The sequence below is a fragment of the Lagopus muta genome, chromosome 9, assembly GCF_023343835.1.
Source record: "Lagopus muta isolate bLagMut1 chromosome 9, bLagMut1 primary, whole genome shotgun sequence".
Classification (NCBI taxonomy): Eukaryota; Metazoa; Chordata; class Aves; order Galliformes; family Phasianidae; genus Lagopus; species Lagopus muta.
The window spans coordinates 4,633,871-4,660,618 of NC_064441.1; the positions used below are offsets into that span (position 1 = coordinate 4,633,871).

Below are 26,748 nucleotides of genomic sequence, written 5' to 3' on the forward strand. Positions count from 1 at the left end.
GAAGCAGCAGCAGAGCATTTAGTGACAGGGACACACAGGTACCATCACAGCTTCCAACTGGCAAAGCCAGCAGTTCAGCTTTCCAGTGACTTGCAGAAGATGATCCTTAAACTCATCTTTACATATCTGTGTTTCCCAGTGATGTGCTTGCTTTCTCAGCCTTGCCTGTTTCCAACACACATGCACACAGTGTGGCCAGTTGCCAGCTGCAGAGGCAATTAATTAATTGCATTTGTTTTTACTCCTGACTGCTAACAGGTGAGCTATAAAACAGCACTAGAGCAGTTCTTGTGACTTCCCCCTAAGGTTTGATTCTGAGTAGGTGGCCATTGTGCATAAATTACTCTTACCTACTCTAAACAAATTTAGAAATTGCCCTTTCCCATTCAAGTGCACAATAGCTACAGCCAGCCCAGAGGTCATTGTCTGGTCAGGGTTGGAATGTTTTCTGAGTAGAAGACTTCAAGTTTGCACTTTCTTTTGCTTCATGGAAAATGTGGAGGAGAAAAATACCATTGATTTTTTCATTTTGTATAAAGGTGCTCAGATATGTTTTGCTTTCATGTGTTTGGAACAGTTATATCCCTCTATGCTGGTATATAGACAGTTTGCCTGAAATCAAGTTGACTTCTATCACAGCGATGCTTTTGAGCTGTGTTTATCCCTATTTTTGTGTTTGTGTTAGTTTTAACTCCAAGAGCTCACTAAATATTGGCACTGCAGCTGTGTAGAAGCTTGTACTCATGGAGGGAGGTCAGCAGTTGCCACCACTGGACATGGCACATGTGAGTCAAGCATGAACAGAGCATTCATGTTCATCCTGTTTAATTATGAATTCATGCTTTGTTATCTTCTGAGGAGCATTTTTTGCACAGTGTGCAAAACGACACAGTAGCCAATGAAATAATTTCTCGTGGTAGAAAGAAAAGATGATGGTAACCCAGTGGGCAATGGGAGTTGGTGCATAAGATGCTGTAACTCTCTTCTTCGGCTGTGCATTTGTTTGGATATTTGTACCAAGTGAAGCAGACAGCCACTGTTTTGTGAGAAATCTGTCATTGGTGGACAGTATCGTGGATGCTTTGGTAGTCTAGTGTTATGGCTGAGGCAGTCCTTTCTAGTCTGGTCAGCAAATGTATAACCCAATTCCATGTGTCCATTTCCAGGGTGTATGCAACGTACAATTCAATAAGGGGTTCCTGCTCAGAGCCAGTAAGCTTCACCACTCACAGCTCAGCACCAGAGTGTCCCTTCCCACCCAAGCCCTCTCACAGGACCAAAAGCTCCTTAACCTTACAATGGAAGGTAGGTAATGCTTGGGTCAGGGTGGGCACTCACAAAATCTGAGGAAAATACAGCATGCCAACATAACTGTAAAACGTAACTGAAAATGAGACAGGCGTTTTTCAGTAAAGGACATGAACTTGCTCTGCTCTGACAAATCCCTCCCTGTGCACTGACTTGACTTTTAAAATGTATGTGTTTCATTACATTCCAGCTTCTTCTTGTTAGTCGTTAAGAGGCTGCCAAGCTGTGTGCTTTAATTTTACTTTAAACTGCACTCATATGCTTGGGGGCAAAAAGCACTTCTCTTATTCCCAAAACTGCCTTTTGTTTGTTTTTGTTCATAGGCGCCCATTGATAATGGCTCAAAAATCACCAGCTACCTTCTAGAGTGGGATGAGGTAAGCAACAATCAGTTGAAATAAATACGTAAATAAATGGCACTCAGGCTTTACAAGGATTTTCTGAGTAAAGAAAAATAATTAAATAGAGGGGAAACTAGAAGTAGGAAAATGAAATCCTGATGACAGTCGGTAGAGTTGGAATTGTGAAAGGAGCAGTGAGGGGAATGCTTACGATTTGGTGTTTTATGAAGAGACACTGTTTACTGCTTCTGTACTCTTGAAATTCAATTTTTTACTGCGTGGTGTGCCTAATTTTTCAGTTAGCATTACTTATTATGTAACTGCTTGCATTGTGATATATCTTAAGAGGTCTGTTCATGATCACATTCTTCTGGATGGTAAGTGCAGAAGGAAAAACACTGTTCCTGCCTCAAGGGCAGCAGGACATGATCATGGAGACCTTTGTGCAGAAAATGTACTCAAGCTTAAAGTAATGGTATCCTTTACACAGTGACTTTTAGTACTCTTACAGACACCAGGGAAAATTCTGGTTTTCTGCCCCAAAGGTGTCTTAACTTACAGCATTAGTGAGCAGCGTGCCACTGGGGAGAGGGCCAAAAGCAAGGGGTGTGCAGTGCTGCTTGCTTGAAGTGAGTTCTGGTTGCAAGTCCTCCCTCCTTCCCCTGATTCCTTTGTGCCTTTTTGCCATTGCACAAGTCATGTTTTTGCAGAAAGCGTGAGTCAGTGGTTATCATCTTTGAAGGAAAAATGTATTGGTGACAGAAGGCTTGGGCAACACATTAAAAATAAAACGTGATGAGTCAGGAAGTGAAGAGTGTGGAGGGGCGTGTAGTTGTTCAGTCTGAGAAACATCTCTTGGGTTTTTAATATTCTAAAAATAATATTCTAAAGGGAATAGTCTGCTATGAACAGTTCTCCATCATTTCACTAGTAATATGTTCCCAGATCGGTCTGCTACATGTTTGGCATTTGGAACCACCCGCTGTGCAAACATTTACTGGATGCACTATCACAGCAAGTGGGACCTTCATGATGAGAAACCCGCTGAACTAAAATAAAACAATAATTCCAGAGCGGCTGGCTGCCTCTCTCTGCATAATGGAAGGGGAAAGGTTTTCGGTGGAGAAGAAAAAAATGGAGTGTGAGGTCTGGGAAAGGAAATAAAAAAAATATTTCTCCTAAAGGACAGGCCAGGATAATCCCATTATACATTCTGTGACATCTTGATTCTGCAGTTTTGATCTCTTGCAAAGCTTCCATTAGCTGGGAAGCCATGGGAACATAACAACACAGAGGAATGAAGGAGTGGAGGAGGGAAGGGGAGAATGTGAAGATTTGAGGTGAAGGACCAACAACAGAACATTAATACAGTGCACATATTTTCAATGTTAATTTTGTCCACGTGGTGCCCAGTTGTCTTTTTTATGTGTAACAGATTGCTCTTGTCCTTTCAAACTTTAATACTGAGAATATAACTAGAAAGATTGATTATGCCTCTTTTTCTTTCATGGGGCAAAAGTAGCTTGTTTTAGACTAGAGTATGCACCAGTGGCAAAGAATGCAGGAATCCTGATTGCCTTTGCCCATCTACTTTGATTACCTTGTTTTCTCAGTAACAGTCCTGAAATCTGAGATCCCAGCGGACAGCTGGCCAGCACGGATGAAAGAATGGCAGCCCATGTCATTTGTAAATGTTGTACTCTCTCTGCGCCACGTAAATTTCGATTAGGCAAATGCTCCAGCTTTGTTACAATGCCACACTGTGTCCTGCTGAAATCAAGAAGTAAATATGTGGAGGGAGAGGAGAATGCTTGCCAGGCAACAGCAGAAGCTCTGCCAGAGCTCAGCTAGAGCAGCATTCATTAGCTATGGGGCACAGGATAAAATATAAACACAGGAAAATCGGTGATCGGAAGGAAATTAAATTGCAACTGCAAAGCACAGGGGGTATTGCATGAATGGAGAACAAGAAACCTGTCCAATAACAAAGTTAGAAAAACACACCAAGATGGCAGTCTGCATAGAAAATGTGACTCTGCAGTAAGAGGTAGGGAGTGAGTTACAAGAAGCAGTGCATCTCAGACCTCACAGCTTCCTGTGGCTGATGAATTGAAGTTTATAGTATCTAAAATGCAGCCAGGATTAGAGATGGTGTTGCTTTCCTACTCAAAAAGTAAATGGTTGCTGTAAAATGATGGCAGAAGCGTGGTGCTGTTTTACAGCCCTAGGGTTGGGTGAGGCTCTAAGTTGGAGTAGGAGGACAGCACCTTACCCTGCATGGCTGCAGGTCAGTTCTGAGCTTTTTCCTGACCTGCGGGGCCTGGAAAATAAAGCAGTAGATAGACAAAGCTAATCCTGCTGTTCCATCTTTTTCCCCCTCAGTTTGGATTAAATTGTTTGAACAGGCTGTTGTCTGTTACTTAGAAAAGGCAAATTCTTTTTTTCTCTGTTCTGGTGTAGATCGTTGAATTACTGTAGTAAAGCCTTGCTAACAAACTGGTTTAACTTAAACTGCCTGAAAAAGCTGCAAGTAGCAGAGGGACCTTCGTTCTCCAGCAGAGAGCAAAAGGTCAGCAAATTGTTGCTCAGTTAAATGGTGTGCTTGTAGCCAAGTTTCCATTGACTTCAGGGGTGTTAGGAGCAACCCCTCTTCTCCAGTGGTTTGAAATTCCAGGGGATCTGGATGTGCCCACACTTCGATTGCTGGGATTTAGCACCAGCAGGCTGGAAGCACTTTGTTACAGCAGCAATTGGGGAAAACTCCACCTTCTGTCTCTTCTTCTGCATTTCCCTTTGACCTTACGAACCTAAACTAGCCATTTGGTGACATAGAGCCTGGATTCATAATTCAGGGTAAAAAAGATTGATCTGAATAAGATGCATTAAAAATGTACGTAGCAGAACATCACTGCAGAGCTTATGCTCTCTCCAGATGCCAGCATTCATCAAACTTAGTGAACTGCAGTTGCATTAGAAATTGCCCCTGGCAGTGCTGTAAGAATCAGGCCTTTGTTACTAATTAGACGTGAAATGATCATTCTGTGATTGAGTGGTAGTAAATAAATGTTTCTCTTGTGCATACGGATGGTGAGGATACCCTATTCATTGTCCGTGGGACTGTTTCTGAGCCAGAGACAAGGGCATGCAGTGTGTTCATGCCTTATTTTTGATCCAGAGAGCTTTGTGTTTTAATCTGTGGAAGAGAGAGACAGGTTCATTACCACCCAATTCAATTCCATGTGCATGGAAGTTTATACTGCAATAGATGGAGATCATTTTATTCTGCCAAGAAGTCTTAAATGTCTTAAGACCAGCTGGCAGAGATGTGCTGACTTGTACTAGCTGACCTTCTGGTCCGTGAGCCCCAGCGATGCTCCACCAGGACACCAGGGATACACAGACCTCTGCTCTGTTCGGGCTTTTAGGTGCATGTTTGCCTTCCTGCCCTCTAGGTCTGTTTTGTGCCCGTGTCACTGCTATTAGATATGCAAGAGGAGATGTTTGGATAAAACCATTTGCTTTTTATATACACATTTTAGGGATGTTTTGCGAGTCCTGCTCTGTTTTCTGAGTGTTTGTATATACAGAAAGTTCAGCCACTTGCAGCAGTGCCAGCACAATAAATGCTTTGCAGAAATATTCAAGTGTGTTTATTATCACCCCTACAGTCTGCATCACAGCCTGGTGTCAGATCGAGTATCAGTCTGGTGCTTTTTATTGCCAGCATGAACCAAGTGCAGCAGTTACGCTGCTGTGGCCTGGAACAGATTGCCACTGTGCCTCCTGGTTGCAGGTCTGATGCTGGCAGCTTCCATTCAAGCCCTTTGCATTGAGGGCTTGGGAAGGGCTGTGCTCTGCTCCTGTTTCCCTTCTCCTACAGTGGCTCATCCCTTCTGACAGTGTCTTCTGCAAGGACAGTAGCCAACGAAACTTGCTTAAAATCTCTTTCCCATCATCTCCATCAACCCAATCTCCACGAGAAACTTCAGCACCGTTTTAAGTGTGCGTGGAGCTTCAAATGGAGCTGAAACAGCAGGAGAACCTTTTAAAATCTCTGCTAATACGCTGTGTTATAGTATTGTGCAAGTCTAATGAATTGGTGGAGCTAAATTGCCCCCGTTTCCTCGGACGGGCCCTGATGCCAGCACAGCATGGGCTGTCACTGTGAATAGAAGGCGGTGCGGGCTGGAGAAAGCAGGGCTGGGGAAATCAGACAGTGGCTGCTCTCCCTCTGAAATTTGTGGATTAGAAATATTTGAGGAAATGATACAGTGTATTTTAAGCAACTTACGAAACATTATTTAGAGGATTAAAAGTTGGATGCTGAATATACAAAGAATAGGGGAAGGATTCTGGGAAAGCTGCAAGGCTCTTGGGTGGCAGCCAGTACCAGCCTGCCAGTTGTGCTTGTCCATAATTATGCCAGCATTAGAGCTTTCATAAATCTTGGGAGGGAAGGAGCAGAGAGACTATTTCCAGGCCATTAATGCCAGAATAATTAGAAATATCGGCCAGCCTATCCAATTAGTGCCAATAGAAGCCGAAATACCAGCCAGTCTGAGTAACTTGAATACCAGTCAGTCTCTGAGTGAGTCTTGGGGAATGTATGATACCAGATCCAGAAGAAAGATATATACAGTGTCAGAATTTGTACGATGGTGAAGTTGAAGATTACCAAATGTTAAAGTTGGGTTTTAACCCACCGGTCTGACCAAGTGGAATTTCCATGGTCTGTTGCTCTCAGTTCAGGTGCTGTGCTGCAGGTGAGGCTTTTCATGGCTTCCCTTTTTAGCCAGCCATTGCTGTACTCGTTAATCACGTGCTTAGCATTTGGTTGCTCTGTTCTCTTGGAGAAAAAGCACAGGGAAGTGATGGAAAAAATACATCCCTAAGCACAAAGTCAAAAGAGATTAAATGTTTTCAAGTGCTTTGAAAGCAGCGAAGTCGGGATGATTTTAAACCATCAAAGAAAAATTAATGGAAGGCCTCTGAATCTGCAAGGGAGTGTTTGCATAAAGGAAAAAGCCCCATTCTTATTAGTCCTGCCCTGATTAATGGTTCTTTTACTGAAACATAAGATTAGTAACCGGGTTTTGTGTGGTCAGGGTACTGAGCAGGGTGAGCTGGGAAACAGGGAGGCCTCTGCTTTTGTTGAAAAGAATTTTTATCTCGTAACTGTATACTGAAGGATGTTAGAATTGAAAGAAGTTCCACCCCTGAATTTATTTGGGCTGTGCAGTAATGTTGCAGCCAGAGCAGGTGGGTGAAGTTAAAGGAGAGCATCAGTAAAAACAAGTTCTAGAACAGATGTAGAATAGCACTGGGTAAATAAAAGTAAGTTATGGTTATTTGCTGCTGTGCTGAACGTCCCTTCAGTGCCTCCAAACTGTGCAGCGCTGGAGGTCTGTGTGATTGTTTTAGTTTGGCAAACACATCCTGGAGATTTACTACACGTGTTTTGTGGAGCTCTTGCTTCTGTTTTGCAATCCGAGTGCAAGGAGGTGGAAATGGACAGGGGCTGGAGAACGGTCTGGTGAAAAATGTACATCCCACTTGGGTATTTTGGGAGTCTTTAATGATGAAGTGATATATTGACCGTGGGAGAAGAACGATGCTTGGGAAGAGGGGCAGAGCCCGAGGAGGCAGCAGCAGGTTGGGCTGTTTGGATATTAACTGCAGTGAGGGGCACTTTGTTGGAAATAGCCCAAAACTAAAAGCTGCAGAGACAAGTCCTGTGCCTGTCCCGTGGAGCAGCTGGAGCACGGCGGGCTGACAGCGGGCAGCGAGAGCCCTCTGGTGGGTGAAGTGTTCCTGAAGGGCCGATGGAATCTGGTGTACAGAGAAATTGGTTGCAGGCTCCCGAGATGAATTTCACACCCAGCTTGTATGCCTTGAGGTTAAGGACTAGGATAAATTGCATTTCAGTTAAAGTGTCAAAAGCTGTAAATACATCTCATGAAGATAACCTGCAAGGAGGAGGGATCTGACAACATTCTGCATGTAAATGTATCAATTTAGGTAATGTAGCAGTGCTGCCAGCAGCTGTTGTACAGAGTTCTGTTTGCTCACTGCTTATATGAAAGCCTCTAAATCTAATATCATTTAACAGTTCTTAAAATAAGAAACACCCGGTTTTGTTTCATAGCTATCTGATTACAGACTCTGCTCTTTCTAGGGAAAAAGGAACAGTGGTTTCAGAGAATGCTACTTTGGAAGCCAGAAGCATTGCAAGCTGACTAAGCTGTGTCCAGCTTTGGGTTACACCTTCCGACTCGCAGCTCAGAATGACATTGGTACTAGGTAAGTTAGCCCAGGATGCACACTTCTTGGATGAAAAGTAGTGTTTTAAGAGTTCAGCTTGCAATGAAATCATAAAAGCAGACTTTGCTTTGTTCTGTTTTTGTTTTTTTCTCCTCTTTATGGTTTTGAGTTAAATATCTGATGTTTGGTCCATTATTAACACTTCTGCGTTCGTCACATCTCCCCTGGTGGGGTCGTTGGCCTCCCAGGGAACTGCCCTGAGAGAGAGGTTGGCCGAGGCAGAGACTTCTTTTGAGGTGTTAAATGGTGTTTTGTGGTCTGTTTCTTATACAAAAAGAATACATCTGTTATGTGAAGTTCCCCCTAGGGACCTCTGCGAACCAAGAAAAACAAGCAAGAGGAAGTTGAGTTACAGATTTTGAAAGGAATCTTGATGTATTTATTTTCCTATTTTACAGCAAAGGTCCTCTGTCTTTTTTCAGCAGTACAGTCCCTTCCTTCTTTCAGGACTGGCAGGGCTGACCCCAGAGAGGATGGGCGCACCCAAAGGCTTTTCTCTGCCTGTGAGCAGATGCGTTCAAATGAAAGTGGTGAGAAATCAGGCTTATTCCAACCCTCAGGGACCTCCTGGGGAGGCACTGCACAGCAAGGGCCAGCGTGTACCCAAGGAACATGGTGCTGTAGGGGCTGGGTCTACTCGTGGAAGGGAGAGCAGGCAAGGAAATGCTGAGCTGTGAAGAAGCTAAACAACCAGTGCTTTTGTGTACTCGTTCATTGGCCTTAGCTAAACAGGATCCAGTAATTGCTACAAGAAGGAAACACAAACAGCTGGCCTATAATGATGTGCTTTGCTGTGGGAGATTGGGTTTTTTTTGTCCTGTCTTCCGAAATGTGAAACTCCTAACAATGTGTAACTTTAGAAAGTTACTGTATTTGTGATCGTGTGTTTTCCCTTTGAGATATGCTGGGGCTGTTCATATTTGCAGAGTCCCTTACCAGCTTCTTGCGAGATCACCTCCCTCCCTGTATAAATAGTTTTTACTGTTTCAGAGATGTGAGCTGGAGCTGCTAAGTGCAAAAAAGAAGAGTGCTGCTGCACGATAACGATGTCCCTGCAAAGTTCACAGTTTGAGAATCTCTTCTGTTTGCCAGATTTTTAAAATATTTTCAGATGTGCTTCAGCTCTTCCCCCCTTTTTTGGTTATACTCTCCTTTTTTCTCATGAGTTTACAAAGAAGTGTGCTCATGTCAGCCACTGTGTGTTAATCTATGAGATAAGCACCAACAGCACGTGGCTTGTTTTTTATAGACAGCACTCAGAATTATGGCATGTTAATGTCATCTAACACTTCATATTTTAAGATGGTGTTGGCTCTAATGCTTGTGGATTTATCATCTGAGATGTTTTTCTTCTTTTTGTTCAGATGTTGGCTATTGGTGAGTTGTTTTTAAACTGTTAGGACGTTTCAATTCATGTTCCTGTGTTGTTTTTGAGAAGGAAGGCTTGGGAAAGGAGCTGTGGCTTCTTTGTGTGCATTGCATTCCTGTGATGAACTGACAAAAGTGCATTGTGCTTTAGAAACAGATTTGAAAATTGCGCTCAGTTGAGAGTTCTGATGCACTCCTTAAGATCCACCAAACTCTAGCTGCTTTAAATGTCGTTCTCAAATTTCTATTGTACATTGTACAGCCTGCTGGGGTCTTATGGGAGCTGTTCCCACACTTGTTGAACACAACAGCCTGTTGCATTGCAAGGCATTGCATACTGAGTTTTAGACAAGGTGAGAGCATGCTGTTCTGTCTGGTTGCAGCCTGAACTGTGTGAAGGAACAACTTTGTTCTAGCTTTAAATGCAAAGGAATTTGAGTGGGTAAAGTTAGAAAGGAGCAAAGCCAACCTGAAGAGGAGGAAGGTGTCTGAGCCTGCACTGGGCACCTCCTATGTGTTATTGAGTCTGCATGGTCATAAAGGCTGGATGTTGTGTTGAGGGACATGGTTTAGTGGGAGCTATTGGGAATAGGTGAACGGTTGGACTGGATGATCTTTTAGGTCTTTTCCAACCTTGGTGATTCGATGATTCTATGATTCTATGAATGGATACGTTTTCCCTACTTTCTTTGGAGGGGTGTCTGAAGTATTGAGTCTGGATTTGCTGAAGCACTTGGCTTTCAGAGATAGAGATTAAATAAAGTTGTATTCCAAGTTCGTTAGAGGTGGAAACTATATCTCAAATTCAACATGTGAAAATGTAGAAGTCGGGCTTTGTTTGCTACGCTTTAGTTCCTCCTTGTTAAATTAGATTTACTTCACAGTTAAGAGCAAGTAAATATTTTTGAGGCAATCAGGTATTTTTCCAAATGTCATTGCAATGAAATTCATAAAAATGACTGTGAGGACACAGAATTCTACAATTCTATGACAATCCTCCATTTATTTCTATCCTTAGTTTTGACTTTTCCTTAACTTTGCATGCTCTTTCTTTTTTTCCCATTTGGAAAACATTAACAGCACCTAAATTTTTTGAAACTGCAGAATATGTATGTGAATACAATAAGGTTTTTTTTGTGGGTTTGTCTTTAAATGTTCCTCTGTCCTCTTTTCCTGTCCAGTGGGTACAGCCAGGAGGTGGTATGCTACACTGCAGGTAATATTCCTCAGACTCCCTCTGCACCAAGGCTTGTTCGAGCTGGTGTTACATGGGTTGCATTGCAGTGGAATAAAGTAGAAGGATGCACGCCAGAAGAAGTGATTTCCTACACCTTGGAAATTCAGGAAGAAGATAATGTAAGTGCTGTTGTTACTACAGAGTGTACTGAGTGGCTCAAATTGAGTTTCCATTTATTAGTCCAAGTTTATCGAGAATATTATGGATTGCTATTTTGAAGGGCTGTTCCAATCAAAGGTTATGTGAGGATTCTTAAAACGTTATGTAACAGAAAAAAAAAATTAATAGAATGCCTTTTGAGAGTATGCAGTATTTGGCAGGACATGGATGTGTGATTTGTTCAGCTCCACAGCAGAATTTGGAATCCTTAGCTTAAGAATTAGATGAAGTTCTTAGCAAAAATTGTCTGCTGCCATGTACAGTTCCTTCACAAAGCTTCAGAGGAGACCATAACCTATAGGGCAGTTTGTCCTTAAATAGTCCTCTGTGTTCTGCTGCCTGCCTAGGAGTGTGCTTGCTTTCTGTCATCATCTGTCACTTTTATTTCTCTTATATGTGATAAACTGCTGCTACTGCTCTTGCGCTTATTTTACAGCCAAATTATATTATTCAGATCAGTTGCACTGTCCTAACAGAATGTTACTGTGACCTAGTAGCCTAAAAAAGGCAAACAAAATAAAACCTTGATTGCAAAGCCTCTTTGAGATAGATTCTAGCTGTACACTAATACAGAGGGCACTTACTGGAAATGTGTTTATTTTTGTCTGTTTCTCTAGGATAGCGTGTTTCACCCAAAGTACACTGGAGAGGAGCAAGCCTGTACTGTGAAGAACCTCAGAAGAAGCACGCAGTATAAATTCAGGGTGAATCTCCTTGTTTTTGTCATTGCACAGCATTTCCTGCACTGGATGTTTTTTTCCTGGCGCTGTAGGGACCCTTTATTGCCACCTGCTAAGCTGAGCCATCCAATCCAAATTCTCCCCGTGACATCAGGGGTTATTTTACACTGATGGATGAATTCCATTAACTCGTATCACAGCAGCGTTGTAAAATGAGCAGTGGGAACCATCCAGCTAATTCTGGGCTGGCAAAAAATAGGTGGTGGACTGTTACGGGACTCCAGGTAATAGTGAACTAAGAGTAGGGAGGAACTTAATTTATGCAGATCAGTGACTGTTTTCTAGTGAGGTTCCCTGCAAAACAACTCTGGTATATATTATTCAGTAATTTTATCAGTGACTTGAAAGGAAAGTTTCATTTCTATTTCTAGCAAGCAGATGAGAAAGTGAAGGACTTGAGGCTGGGGAAGGAGGGGCTCGGAAGTGTTGAAGATCCCAAATTAACAGTCAGTTTAAGATGAAGTTTCAGTTCCTGCTGGGTTAGTGCAGACTTCAGCAGTACAAATAAAGCAATATATAAGTTCCTTACAAGTTATAAATAGATTGTATTACATTTATATCTCAAACTGATTCCCTAGAGCATTTGTCCATGTCATCTCTCTGGTGTTCATGGTAGGATGCCTCAAACTGAAGAACAATCAGGAAGAACCAAGAGATGATTAAATAATTAGAAAAGGCGGCAGTAAGAAATAAAGAAGCGGGGATGAGGAGGGTAGCTGGTCAGTAGGGATGTCCACATCATAACTGGCTTTTCAGTTTAGCAAACCAGAAGGGTAACATTTCCATATGCAGAAAGTTAAGAGCCAGTCAAATTCAATGAGAAACAGTGAACTGATATTGGCTTTGATGACTTCTTTAAGGCAAGCATATAACAGGCTGGAGAACTTCAGTTTACTTTTTTGGCCTAAAAAATTACAAATTCTTTTCTCCAAAGCCTGTTTTAGGAGAAGGGGATAGAAATGGCCGTTCCTGAGAATTGCAGAGCTCTCCAAGTGGAAAAGTTCCTGCTAGCTTATATTTACTATTAGCAATTACAATAAATATTTTATTACTCACTTCCTTGGCAGCAGATTTATGTCCCAGAGACTCGTATGAGCTAACGCAGCTCTCAGCAGCCACACAGTGTTAGACCATTTGGGGTTTCTTGTGTGATCCTGATCTCCTCTGTCTCATGGCCAAGTCCCCATGTTCTCCCTTAGCAGCATTCTCACTGAAGTCACCAGAAAGTGTTCTTGGGAAGAGACAAAAGATTTTCACCTGAGAAAGCTGACTTGGTGCACATCCTGCTAGTTTCAGGGTCTATAGATCACACATCACTTGGTTGCCTGTCAATCTACTCTATATTTTTAATTACTGCTCACTGATATCTGAAATAATTTGTTTTAAATATTAGTTTGCAATGCCTCCAAGTAATAGCATAGTTGTTATTATCTTCATCTCCTGTGAGTAAATAACCTCAAGCTGCCATGTGATTTTCTTGCCTTAAAAAGAAAAGAGAAACAGTAGTGCCATTACCTTAAACTCACCGTCATCTGTTGCTGGTGAAGAGATTGGAAAATCAGCGTGGTTTCTGGAGAAATGATGCTGACAATCAGCTGTTATTAACATCCCACACACTGTTTTGGAATGTGACATGCTGTTTTCTTTAATGATATGTATCCTGTGCAAAACTATTACAGGAAGCAGTGTTAAATTTGTTACCTTATTTCTTTTTTCCCCAGCTGTTCGCTTCTAACGTGGAAGGAAAAAGTTCTCCAAGTGAAGTTTTGGTCTGCACAACAAGCCCTGACAGGCCAGGACCTCCAACCAGACCTGTCATTAAGGGGCCGATAACATCTCATGGCTTTAGTGTGAAGTGGGGTAAGCCACTTTGGTTTGTCACAGGGGATTCTGTGGGGGTCATCATGCTGAATTTGGTGTAGTTCTGTTAATATGTATTGTCACGTGGATTTCATGTGGCTTCTCAGTACACAAAGCAGCATATATTTGGAAATCTCGCCAGCTTAATTATGTGAGTATTTTGGAAGATGTGTAAAAGCAATTATGCTTTAAGAATCAGAATTATTGCTTGTTTTTAGCTAGTGAACTTGGACTTTTAATCAAGTGCGCATCCAGGCTTTTTACCTTCCACTTCGTGCCTCATTGTAGATGGATGCTGCTTCTCATTCTACTGCTTCCTTTGTCAATGGGGCAAACATCCATATCCCATCTTTTTCAGTACTTTTTCCATTTTTTTTGTTTGTGGCATCTTTATAAAATGTTACTGTGAGCCATTCTGAAAGCTAAATTCTGCTGTCCCCTTCTGCTATGAATTTCTTGGCGTAGATAGCGTGGTGGGAGGTGGTTTGTGGACAAGAAGGAGCAGAATCAGAAACAGTTTCTGTAAGTTTTTTGTTCTATTTCAATCCTTATCCTGATTTACTAACAACATCCCTGGTTGTTTTTTGTTGGCTTTTTCTTTTTAGATCCTCCACAAGATAACGGTGGTTCAGAAATCCTGAAGTATCTCTTAGAGATTTCTCAAGGAAGTCCGGAAGGTAAACCTGAAGCAAGTTTTCATTTCAATCTGTTCTGACAATTGTAAAGAAATACAGGCCCTTCTGGCTATCAGTGTGATGCAGAGGTGATGGAAACTGAGTTACAGCCCTAACCTTTACAGGATTCTTGGGGAAGGGTTGATTGGTTGGTTTTAAGAATGCTCTTTTTCTCCATGACCAGTGGAATTTTACATTATAGGCCTTGAAGCTACTGTTTTATTTTATATTCAATATGTTTTAGAAATACATATATTGTGTGTGTTTTTTGTGTTTATTTCTACCTATATATGTGTCTAGGTATGTATATGTCCTAAAGCAGGAATAATATTCATAGTAGTATTGAAATTAATGACTCCAGGAAATAAATCACAGGGAAAACCATCTTAAAAATGTTATTTGTGACATTAGTAAACTTGTTGCATTTGTGCTTTTCTGAACTTGGATATATCTGATTTTCTAGCAAATCAATGGGAAGTGGCTTATAGTGGATCAGCTACAGAATATACCTGTACTCACTTGAAACCAGGCACTTTGTACAAACTCCGGGCATGCTGTATCAGCACTGGCGGACACAGTCAGGTAAGTAGCATTTAGCAGTCAGGGCTATTCATTTTCTGTCATTTTTTTTGAGATTTATCTGCTATGTATGGTAAATGATCTCTGCTTTTCAAAGGTGAATATTTTCCCCAGAATAGAATAAAGCTACAAGGACTGCAGTTAATTTTTTCTTGCAAGCTGCTAAATTTTGGAAGATTTCTATGTGAATCTGGTGAATTGTAGTCAAAATGCAATTTAGGGTGGTTTGCTTTCCTCCAACCTGTAGATATTTACATGTAGTCTAGAAAAAAGCCCAGTGTTTGTCTGGTCTGACCACTTGCTTGAGAAGTGCCACAGACTCATCTGTGTGAGCCCATACTGACGAATGCTGGTGACTGTAGGGGTGATGAGCTTCCATGTGGAGGAGTTGTTCTTGGAAAATTTTAGGCTCCCTTTTCAGCCATTGATTGCTGTCGTTCCCTTCTTTAGTTTAGAATATTTTAGTACTTACACTTTCATTTTTATTGCTTTGATTTTTTTTTTTATGATTGAGTACAATAGGACTTGATGCTATTTTAGTAACAAGGAAAAATGCAATGATGAGCCCCATCGAATCAGCCAGTATTCCAAGGCTGATTCCACAGGAACCAGTAACAATTCCTGTGCTGCAAATTTGAGTAGGCTAATGGAAGAGCTCTGCTAGTTGCATTTGTAAGAAACATGCCTGATAGTATTTGCTGCCCTTTGTTCATATGAACTTTCAGAAATAGTTGTTCTATAAAGTAGTTTTTTATCACTTTCTACTCGTGGTTTGCTTTGCAGGTGCTAGAAGTACCACAGAGCTAACTTGAGCTCTTTTTCTCTTCCAGTGCTCAGAAAGTTTACCTGTCCGTACGCTAAGTGTTGCACCAGGTCACTGCCGGCCACCAAGAGTTTTGGGGAAGCCGAAGCACAAAGAAGTTCAGCTGCAATGGGGTGAGCCATAGGAGCATATCAATCAAATAGGTTGTTTTCATGGTGGAAAAGATATAGCAAGCCAAACACAGACATGGGAAACAAATTTAGTTTTGCACAAAGCTGTTATCTCAAGTGAAGCGCAAGGTTTAGATCATTGTGCAGAGATTTAAAATCTCATAAATGTTAGCAGTGTGACTAATGAAGTTTGAGAATGGAAGTTGCTTGTGTTTTTATGAGGTGTTAGTGAGGCTTTGCCAGAAATCCCATGTGTAAGTAGTAGTTTTGGAGTGTATGTGACCCTCACTCCCTGTGTCCAACAACAGCCGAGCAGCCAAGATTAGGTCAGGCAGACCCCATACCACGTGCCTCCTAAGTTGTCTTTGACCCAGAGGGAATGTTTTCAGTCCTATTCTTTGTGCTGGGGCAATAAACAGCTCTTCAGAAGAGGAACTACTTTGTTCTGCTTAAAAAGTCGCTGGGCACCTTCTGGAAGCAAATGCAGTTTCCAGGGTGAGAGGTCACAGCCTTGGGAGGAGCTGCTGATCTTCCACACAGCAGTCTGACCTAGTGAATGTTTAGGGTTACAAGTAATTAGTTTATGCTGATCGTTCCTGTGCTGGAGGTATTGCAGGTAAGGCATCTATCAAAGAAGGAAATTGTTGCTGATAATATGTATCCATATATTGTGTGTGTGTGATAGATCAGTGATACGTGAAATAAAAAAATCTTTCTGGCACGTGCCCTTATGTTATTAATGTCTTTAACGTCATGTCTTTATGTTTTAGATGTCCCTGCATCAGAAAGTGGCTGTCCCATCTCAGAATACAGCGTAGAAATGACAGAACCAGAAGAAGTTGTTTCTGAAGTATACCATGGTCCTGATCTGGAGTGCACAGTTAGCAACCTTCTCCCAGGAGCAACATATCGGTTCAGAGTGAGAGCTCTGAACGATGGTGGGGTATGTGCAGTGTGCTGGACCATAGCTTGGCTTTTTCTCACTGGTGGTAAATTGCCAGAGATGCAAATGACCATCCAGGACTGTGTATTAGTGCTGATAGTCAAAGATGTGCAGTTCTGGACAGTGATTGCATTAGCGCTGATGATCAGAAAGACAAAGGTGAGATGGGCAGGAGAAAATAAAGTGAGAAGTGCTTAAAAGAACTTTTGAAGTTGAGCTGTGGTTTTGAATCTAGCTCTTCTGAAACAAGATTTCAGATACTTACGTGGCTTGGCTGGCCTGAGTCAGCTGGACCAAAACATGCAAAATCCCTGCTAACAGTCTTATCTTCTTACAAGAATATCTCTCTTTACTCTTATTCCACTGATCTTTTCTACTGTTTCAAATCTTAACTGTGTAAAAATGATGGATTTCACTTAGGTATTGATATAATCTAAGGAATACTTGTTTGTTTATGATTTCGTTGTAAGATTACATCTTCCTAAGGACATACCAACTAGCCTTTCTCTGTCCTGTAGTGTAAAGAAACAGCCAGAGTAAAGATGTGAGATTTCTTTGTAGTGTACATTTTGTAATTCAGACAAAGCAATGAATGTTAGCCTTCACTGCTAGCAGAGATACTGACAGGTGCCCATTGAGAGGTTGTCTGGAACAAAAATTTTAGTGTTGTTCAGCCTTCATAATGGTTCATTTTTCCATACTTATTAGTATTCCATTCCAAAATATTAAGTTTCAGTGTTTTTCCTCTAATTGCTAATATGTAATGTTCCTTTGTTCTGGAGAATGGTTTCTAATTAGCTTGGGGATGTACCGAACAAAATTTATTATCCCACTCACACAGCCCCAGTTCTGCTGTGCTTGTGCTGCTGGCTGAAGTCAGCTTTCCTGGCTGTTGAAATTTGTTTTTTCTTTTGCTGATTCTTTTACCAAAGGCTCAAATCTCTGACCATTTGGCTGAGCTGCCCACAGAGGCCCCTACAACCGCTGGGTGAGGTGGCACTTGGTGACATGCTGCTGCTATACACCCAGACTGCAGCTCCATCATATGCCATCCTCTTGCATTTAACATACAGCAAGCATTTTGTATATAAGCTGGATTTCACCTCCACTGTGTTGTTGTGCTCCTCCTCACAGCCAGACAGAAAGCCAGGCTATGGTATAGGTATGGGAATACCTTGAAGTAAGGTAGAGGGAAACAAACTGCTTCTCAGCTTTCTATTGCTCAGCACCCAATCCTACTCTTTGGTAAATTGGAATTGGCTTTGGCTTTCACAGGCAGTCATCGTGGCACAGGAGGATGTCGTGGAGCAGCCAAAGTGCAGTCTGCTGATACCTAAGCATTCCTCACGTTGTAACATCTCAATAATTCACATGGTCTAATGCTACACTCTGATATGTAGCAGTGAGTGCTGAAAGCCTAGTTTATCTTTCAGCTAGTTTATTGCATTGAGAAAATTCCTATGTGCTGTTGTTGAAAAGCCTTTGTTGAATGTGAGCTGTGAATATGTTTGTGTATTGATGTACACATACCTTGTTTCTCTCTAGTATGGGCCATACTCAGAAGCTACAGAGATCACCACGGCAGCAGGGCCGCCTGGCCAGTGCAAAGCACCTTCCCTGTCCTTCCTTTCTGACACACGTGTACTTGTAAACTGGGAGGTAGGTCGTGTGTCCTTGTTGTTTAATTTCTGTTTTCCTTATCCAAACTAATGTTTCTGCACTCTTGAAAAGTAGCTCAAGAGATTTTAACTGGTTCAGAAGAACTTTTGCAGTAAAATCGTACGCAGAAACTCTTCTATTATCAAAAGCCATCTTTTCTTCTTTTTAAAGCATAAAGTTGATCTTGAGCCATTTGGACCAGCATTCAGACACAGGACATCCTACACTGTTGTCACATGGTAGCGTTGGTCTGTCTAAAGTGCGCTCTATAAACTTCTAGCATGTCAGAATGTCCTGAGGGGGAATTATGAAGGCAAATATTTTATTTTGGGTGAAGGTGAAGTCTCTGATATGAGATGAACCCAGCACAAATGCATACAATTTAGCTCTTTCTCGTAAATTATTTGTCTCTTCCCCAAATATTTACTTTTATTTTAGTCTGCATGCATTCCTTCTCCATACTTCACCATCTTAGACTTTAGATTCTTTAAGAAAGTCTTAGCTGAAACACAGAAGTGTTGATTGGTGTCATTAAAAATATTATGTAATTAAGGCAGGCAGGAAAGATGACATAAGCAGTGTAATATGGAACAGTGAGGCTGTAATTCTGTCACAGATTGTCTTGGAACACCCAGCAGCTGTTCAGCCATGCAGCTTGCCTTGCCCTCCACAAAAGGATACCTCTGGTGAGAAGGAAGTTACTGATGTTCATGAGTTTTTGTGTGGACATTAATCTACCCAGGTCCACCTTCCCTGTCCCATGCTTTGTGCATCAGCTTGATGGCTGACTTGCATAGAAAACCCCAGATGAGCTGCTATGATTGTTGAGGTCAATCTTTTCTCAGTAACGTGAATAACTGCTTCAGGCTCGAAGGCCATCTCTTCCAGAGATATTTTGATTGACTAGATTGATGCTTTTTTGCATTCTCCACGGCTATGCATCTGCCAAGCCAGTGGAAAGACAATTTATTACTGGGTGTTGTGATGAAAAGTGAAGTAGCTGCATATGCTCTCATTTCTGTCTATTTCTTTCAGGTAAACATTGTGCAGAACTAGACTGTCTCAGTAACCTACTAGGGGAACACTAATTTAGGGCACTTCAATTTGCAACAGCAGTAGTGCCATTAATTTCAAAATAAGAGGGTTTTGTCAGGTTGTTTCTTTCTTACGCAGTGAAACACAAAGATGTGCAGTGCTCATTTCTAAATCAAATGATATGAATATTTGTGTTGCAGAGTCCTGAATGTTCTGGTGCTGACATCTCTGAATACAGATTAGAGTGGGGAGAAGATGAGGAATCTCTACAACTTGCATATAATGGCACAGATACCTGTTTTGAAATCAGTGAGCTGTCAGCAGCAGCGCAGTACTGCTGTAGGCTACAGGTATGGAAGCTGCATGTTTTTACATGCACTGCTACTTAAGATGTAGTCATGGTTACCTTCTGCTGCATTTTGGTTTTTTTCCTACATAGACTCTATGAAGTTCTATGTTTTGAAAGTTAGGTGCAGGCTTCATGTATTTTAAATAATGCAGGCTGCTCTAACAAGGTTTTGATTCAATGCTATTCAAGTGACAGACCAGTTATTCCAGCAAGAGAGTTGGAGTAATTATTAATTAATTCTTAAAATTAATTCTTAATTTCTAGTGAATGATACTTTTAACGACTACCTTGAGCTCTGATGGTAAAATAAAATGAGAACGTTTTAAAAAAACAAATATTTGGTAATATGTAAACATTTACCTCCCAAGTGGATGTTGCAGATTCCCTAGCTTAAACAATAAACTCCAACATCTGTTTCATTTATCAAATAAAGCAGCTGAGTGGATTCTCATGCACTTAGATGGTTGTAGCTGCCAAAAGGTGAGTCCTCATCTGTACCATTTTCTCTTATATCTGTGAGGTTATGTCTACTCTGTTCTCCCTTATGTCCACTGAAAAATGCAAAGCAAAGTTAAGTGAAAGTGAAGTAAAAATAATTTTGCATGAGATTCCAAAAGATCTATTTGTACATCAAGATAGAGTGAGTGTCAGAAGTAAATCCAACCAAAGGTTCATATCCCCACCAAGCTGGCAGGAGGTGGACCACCCAGGGCATTTCCTTTGATCAGGGACAGCACACTTCTGTCAAGTGTTTCCTTCTCAGCTTTTTTTTTTTCCAGCAGGACATAGACTTTCTTTTACTAAGTTTCTTTTGAGCAGTTGGTCAACAGCCAAAGAGCAAGGGCCCCACACCTCTAAGTATGCTCAGCTGTGCTTAGTAACTTTGTTGTAAGTGGAAGTGCCCTATACCTTGCTCTGGCAGTGCTGGAAAAAGTTGTTGAATGAACATCAATGGGTGGCTTGAAAGTCTGAGCCCAAAGGTGCATCTGTTTGCTCAAGAAGGAAGGTATTCAGAACCCAGTGAGCAGGGAGGTGACCATGAGAGCACTTCTGTGGTGGATGCTGGGGAACTCAGAGATTCTGATGTTAAAAATGGAAACAGACAGCTGTATGGGGTTGATTTCAAGCAAACATTAATTTTACATTTTGTGCCACAGAAATGTTGCACACATCCACCTCGGTTTTGACAAGGCCAGTGTAATTTCTTCCATAGATGAAGTGAAATGAAATGCCCAACAGCACTAAGAGATTTTATTGAAATCTATCAGTGACCCATGCATTGCTTCCTAGAGGGCTTCATCCTGTAGTCAGTCTATAATATGGAGATGCAAGTCTGAGAAACCATGATCTAAGATAAGCTGCAACATTTAAGCAATTACATGAAAATTAATGAAGCATGTGTTGCAGACAAAGGAGAGTTGAATTGTATCAGAAATTTCTTTTTTTTAATGGTGAGAATAATGGTTCTTATTCGTGTCTCTTAGCAGCTCTAGCAAAAAATATTTCTGTCACTTTATAAAAATAAAGATTTCCCAAACTACTTCTATTCAGTCTTCTAATAAACATGCAATGCTGCTATCTCAATCTACAGTAACCTGATAAAAAGAGAGAATTGAGGAATCAGGCTTATGTATCTTGAAGGTAGACAATTTGTCTTTACTGTTGCTCAACTTTTTTTTCCTGTAATGAATATTCCTGAAAACAATCATGGCATCTGCAAAGGGAAATATTATGTCATTTAGGTGGGGGGAAGCATCTAGGAACAAAGAAGAATGAAATTCCCATCAGTTATGATGATGAGGTTGTCTAATAAAGCAGTTAAAAGCACCACTAAAAATAAATTGCTTGGAGCAAGATACAGATTGCCAAACGCTGGTTTAGAGGCAGACCACAAAACAAGGCTCAGTTTTAACGGTTCTAGGAGCGCTTTGCTCAGTTGAAGATGTCCCTGGAGCGGGATTTGTTTTGAAGGGCTTTTTAAGGGCTGACAAATCTAACTTTATTATCTGTTTCTTCAGTTGAATAAAACGCCTCCTGGAAAAACAGAGCATGGCTTTGTATTTGTACTATGCATAGTAGAAAAAAAATAGTCACTGTAGCCTAGCATAGGCAAGGAACCAAGCAAGTGTTTGACGCATCCTTTCCTTGCCATCATGCTCCTACTGGCAAGATTGCAACCACAGGCTTTCCAGGTTAATTGTCATCTGTTCAGAGAGTCGGCTCACTTCCCCCAGTGCTTTGGGAGTATGGGTGGTGGGCAATGATTTGAAACAGCAAAAGCTGTTTCTGAAGGGCTGCACCTGCTGCAGCTGGACAAAGGCACATGCAACCTGACACTCAGCCTTGGGCCTGGTTTGAGTAACAAGTTGCAGTAGGTATGTCCCAACGTCCCCTCCAGCCTGAACGGCTCTGTGATTCTTTGCACAGGAGTGAGAAGGTAACAGTGCAGCATACACAGCACATAGCACTGACTGAGAGTCAACCGTTTGTAAGGCAGGCCTGTGCAATTGTGTGATGTCGAGCTTGCAAAGGCATCAGCCTCTAATCAACGGGCAGAAAGGGGCCAGAGTTTGAACCTTACTTTCTGCTGGGATCCTAGATCTGTGAATCAGGATGAGGAGTTTGGGAATTGTTTGGTCTCCTCTCTGGTGGAAAATATTGAGCTATCTACTTTGGTAGTTGGTAGCTAGTGACCTGTGACTCCTGGGGAAATCTGAGTCATAGGCTTAGTGCCATGCTGAGCTTGTGTATTCTTATAACAGAAACTTTCAGCGTCCAATTAACTGTTCACTGTCTGAGCTAGGAACCTGTGTAACTCACAGCAAGTCAAATGTCCCTTACATTGGCACATCATGTTCCACACTGCAGAAACTGAGGTTTTTATGCAGACCAATTTGATAATTTCAGGTAAGCAGTTTGCTGGGCACTGTGATGTCACCTGTCACTGGCAGCACGCTGACTTTGACATTACCTCTTAGCAAACCAAATTTGCTGCAGATGAAAAGGTTACCATGAAGTTTGATTAAATGTATTCTCCAGTTTTCCTGAGTGGCACTCCTGAGTAAATAAGGAAGATATTAATTACCCTAATCCAGGTAGATGGTATGAATCATCCTTTGGAGAATGAGCCAGTGATGCATCCTCTGTGAGGAATCCATGGAGCTGTTCCAGGCTGCACAGTTTGTGATTTAAGAACTTGATAGGCGTGTGAAAGAGAACGTTTATTCTATACAGTGTCATTGTTCCACACAGGCTGTTAACCAGGCAGGAGCTGGACCCTACAGTGAACTGGTAACCTGCAGGATCCCTGCATCTGTACCTGATGCAGTCTCTACCCTCTTTGTGCTGGAGGATGAGCACGTGGATGCCTGTCAGCTCTCACCTTCTGTGTGCCTTGCATTGAACTGGGAAGAGCCATGCAATAACGGAGCTGAGATTACTTCATACAACATTGACCTTGGTGACATCAGCATTCCTGTAGGAAATGTTACGAGTTATGTTATTCATGATCTGCTTCCAGAAACCTCATACCGGTGAGTACAGTTTTTTGTGGTATTTATTCAGGATGAGATTACGTGGTTTAATTCTACATGGGAAATGTTTATGGCATGTAGAGGGAGTAGAAAAAAGCCAAATGAGCCTAGAAATCTGCAGTAGCTGCTTTATGGAACAAATTGCAGTAGTTCAGGTTCAAATACTGCATTTCCCCACCTTCCTCTTTCTTCTTTCTCTTCTCCTGTTATCTCTGACCTCTCCTTTTGAAGTTGCTTTTGCATTAGGGACACCGGTAGGTAAAATAATTCCAAAAATTATAGAGAACTAAAATTAAAGTGCAACTTCTGTCTTTTTTTTTTTTAACTTTCCAAATTCTTATCAGTACTGTTACAAGAGCTTATTATTAAATATATTGATCTCTGTGAAGGGGTTTGCACACAGGTAACTTTTGTTTATGTAGCTCTAGCTATTTTTCTTACTGGAAAATGAAAACTAATTAAAAGATAATCTGAGTTTAAAGCAATTTATTGACAACAGTTCAGATTCTAAATTTCTAAGTGACGTTGCAAAAATGACACTATCAGCTTAGTGCTTAAGCTTATGTGGTTTTTTTTTCCCCAATGTGAACTAAGATTAAAAACTCAAAAAGGGTTCTGTGCAGGCAGTGAAAGGCACTGCAACAGAAGATGTGATGAGAGGAATTCTGGTTTAAGTACTGTTCTAGTAAAGCCTGAAATCTGATTGCACAGCTGTAGAATTAGATATGGCACAGAATTACTGTAACATTTATTTGTTCTTTGTATGCAGCATCACAGTTTTACAGATCTTGTAGAGTTCATATGAAAATTTCTACTCCCAAATTTTCCCATGTTTTCAGGAAGAGACCTTCTTGTGGCAAATACGCAAATACTCATACTAGAAGTTACTTAACAAAGAAACATACTTCCATTACTTGTAGTGCCCAGTGCAGTGTGTCCTGATCTTTGCCTACAGTATCTGGGTTTTAAAAACATGTTGTAAAACAATGAAAAAGTAGATTTATTTTTAAAAAAGAGTTCCTCTGGCAGTCTGAATCATACAAATCCAGGAAGTACACCTGCATCGTTGTTGTCTGCAGTTCTTCAGCGGTTTGTAGCTGTGATTCTTTTTGACAAAAGCAGAAAAGAAGTGTTTCCTCATCAGCTGTGCTTATTGCAGCGTGAAGCCTCCTGATCCTTCCTCGTGTTGACCCCACTTCTGTGCCAGCAAAGTGTTGTTGCATCATTCCTGACTGGGAAAACTGGTCTTAGTGAAAACTGTCCCTATTTTTGACCTTGTAAGTTGGGTAGAGAAAAAAAAGTGTAAAAGAGGAGATGCTTCTTCTAGCCTCTACACTGGCCTAGGCAAGCTACAGGTGTTTGTGAAAGTATAGCACATGGGCAAAGCTGCAGAGCAGTTTGAACCAGTTCAGGTTGCTGTCATCATGCTTCTGGCCTCCCTCCACCTCCACGTTCTCCCCCTTTTCTTTCTCTCTACACTGGTGCTCATGGGTCTTATTCCAAGACAAACCAGAGAACTCAACTTTGAAGACCAATTGAAGACATCATGCAGGTAGTAAAAGAGCTGAACAGTTTCTTTATTGACTGGATACCCAGCTGTGCAGCATCTTTAGGCATAGTCTTTGGTAGTACATCTTGTACTACTTGGTTTCTCCTCTTATGTTCGGTCAAAACAGCTCTGAGCATTCATCACAGAGGCCTTTGTCCTTCAGTCCCTTCTTTAGATGGTTTCTAGTTGTCTGTAGCTTTGTTTTGGATACCAGCCTTGTCTCCAAAGCCTGGAAACAGAGGTACAGAATGAAGTGATGGACGGGACGTTACTCTGCTTTCTAATCAGGATGCAGTCCCCGAAGCTCTTAGTCGTGCTGCTGTAAAAATACTGTTGTGCTGAGATCATACTAGATTGTTTTATTTTTTGCATTCTTGTTTCTTTAATTTGTGAAAAACACTATATTAAATTACTTATTTGTAGTCGGGGAGTCTGGCTGTCTCTGATCCAAATGAAAATGCTGAAGCGTGAGCATTAAGTCTGCAACTATTCTAAATATTGTTGTAAGACTGAGTTCTTACAAAGAAAGAAAATGTTGTGTGAAAAGTACAAGCCAGTGAGTGACTAATAAGAAGTAATACTATATGAAAGCTTTATTTTAAAAATAAAACAAGAGAAAGATCGTCTCAGTCCTTACATCTCATGTCTGCCAGAGAAGACAAGGGACAAATCCAGTTACACGTTATGCAGCACAATCTATAGCACAAAAAGACTGCTGTGGTAACTGGGAAATGTATGTCAAAGTATTTTTGCTATTGATTGACACTATGTATTTTCTTCCAATGTGTTTATCAGGCTGTTCTCTGAAAGATGTTGGGATGGGGATTTCAGCCCTCCCTGCTTTAATCAAGGGCTGTTCAGAACTTCACTGATGTCATTCTCTTCATTTCTTCACCAATAGTTTCTCTTTTCATGTCAGTTTTGTTTAACTTAACTCTTTTCTCTCTCAAGTGTTTATTCCCTGCTGCGTCTAAAAGCAGTGAATGTGTTTTCTTCCAGGCTTTGTTTTTCTTAGACTAAACAAGCTCAATGCTACTGATTTTGAGACTGTGAAATCTCTTGACAAAGTTTCAGCAGAACCTGAAGGTAGCCAAGGGCTTATTTGCTTGATTGCATTGGAATTCCACTGTAAACGTTTTGTTTACAGGAACCCTGAACTTGAAATGTGAATGTTGGATGTTTTGAATCCACCAAAGCAAAAATCAGAAAGGAGCATGGTTTTGAATAGCACTGCGATTCAGGCTGTAGGCCCTCACGTGTCTGCCCCAGTGGGCTGGTTGGCTTGGGTCTGGTGTTGCATCCATCTGATGGGACAACCACCCGTGTGCGACTCAAATACATGCAGAGGAAGCTCAGGGCTCTTTGCAGAGGTCGTTTGGAGCTGGCAGGTTTGATGGTTTCTCTGTCTTGGCAGCAAATCTTGCCAGCACAACACAAGAAGGATTTGCATCCTAGAATATATTCAAAGCGTGAGGAGCTGGGGCATGCCTCTGCCATGCAGCCAGTGGATAGGCTGGGCTGGTTTCACGAGGACTCATCCAGTGTCAGGCACCAGCACTGCTTTTGCAATAAGCAGATGCCTCCCAAAAGCGCTCTATAAATGTCACTGCTGTAAGCCAGTTGCAGGAACGTATCTTGAGTTCTGCAGTCTTTCCATGTTATTAACGTAGCCTTGGAGCTCTGGAAGCTGTGATTACAGCATAACAAAGGTAGGGCTGGTTTTCTGTGAACTGATCTAACTAGAAGTGAATAAATAAATACTCCACAATAAATAAGTATTTGACAGTAATAGAAATGTCAATTTTCTGTTACACTCTGTTCCCAGGCTTTGCTCTACAGTTTCTGTAGTTAATTGTGCAGCACTGTTAGGACACTTCACTGCAAAACAGTGATTTTTTTTTTTTTAAGAATTCTTCTTTTGCTCTGAAGTTACATAGTGTATGGAGGCAGATAAGCCCCATTACATTTAAATAGCAGCACATATTTCTAATTTCATTTAGGAATACAAATTCCAGACATTTTTAATTTCTGAACTGTATCAAGGGAAAGATCTTCCAGCATGCAAAGAGAAGAATGCACATGGATGCTCAAGTTAGCAATGCCCCAGTGAGTTGTAAAACAAAATCTGTGCTTTGAAGTTTAAAGGTAAGTCTTGCTCCA

The 26,748-nt window shown here is 41.3% G+C and overlaps 1 protein-coding gene across 3 annotated transcripts in view; it reads left to right on the forward strand.

The window, feature by feature from the left end:
• Positions 1 to 26,748, forward strand: part of FNDC3B (fibronectin type III domain containing 3B) — a 149,030-nt gene that overhangs the window by 97,659 nt on the left and 24,623 nt on the right. For all 3 annotated transcript variants that reach the window (XM_048954494.1, XM_048954497.1, XM_048954496.1), the window contains exons 10-22: positions 1,167 to 1,305; positions 1,632 to 1,685; positions 7,825 to 7,949; positions 10,520 to 10,694; positions 11,352 to 11,438; positions 13,196 to 13,334; positions 13,940 to 14,011; positions 14,472 to 14,590; positions 15,418 to 15,523; positions 16,291 to 16,463; positions 18,009 to 18,122; positions 19,358 to 19,507; positions 22,759 to 23,039. In XM_048954494.1, coding sequence (XP_048810451.1) covers positions 1,167 to 1,305; positions 1,632 to 1,685; positions 7,825 to 7,949; positions 10,520 to 10,694; positions 11,352 to 11,438; positions 13,196 to 13,334; positions 13,940 to 14,011; positions 14,472 to 14,590; positions 15,418 to 15,523; positions 16,291 to 16,463; positions 18,009 to 18,122; positions 19,358 to 19,507; positions 22,759 to 23,039 — 1,734 coding nt within the window. The remainder of the gene's footprint in view (positions 1 to 1,166; positions 1,306 to 1,631; positions 1,686 to 7,824; positions 7,950 to 10,519; positions 10,695 to 11,351; positions 11,439 to 13,195; positions 13,335 to 13,939; positions 14,012 to 14,471; positions 14,591 to 15,417; positions 15,524 to 16,290; positions 16,464 to 18,008; positions 18,123 to 19,357; positions 19,508 to 22,758; positions 23,040 to 26,748) is intronic.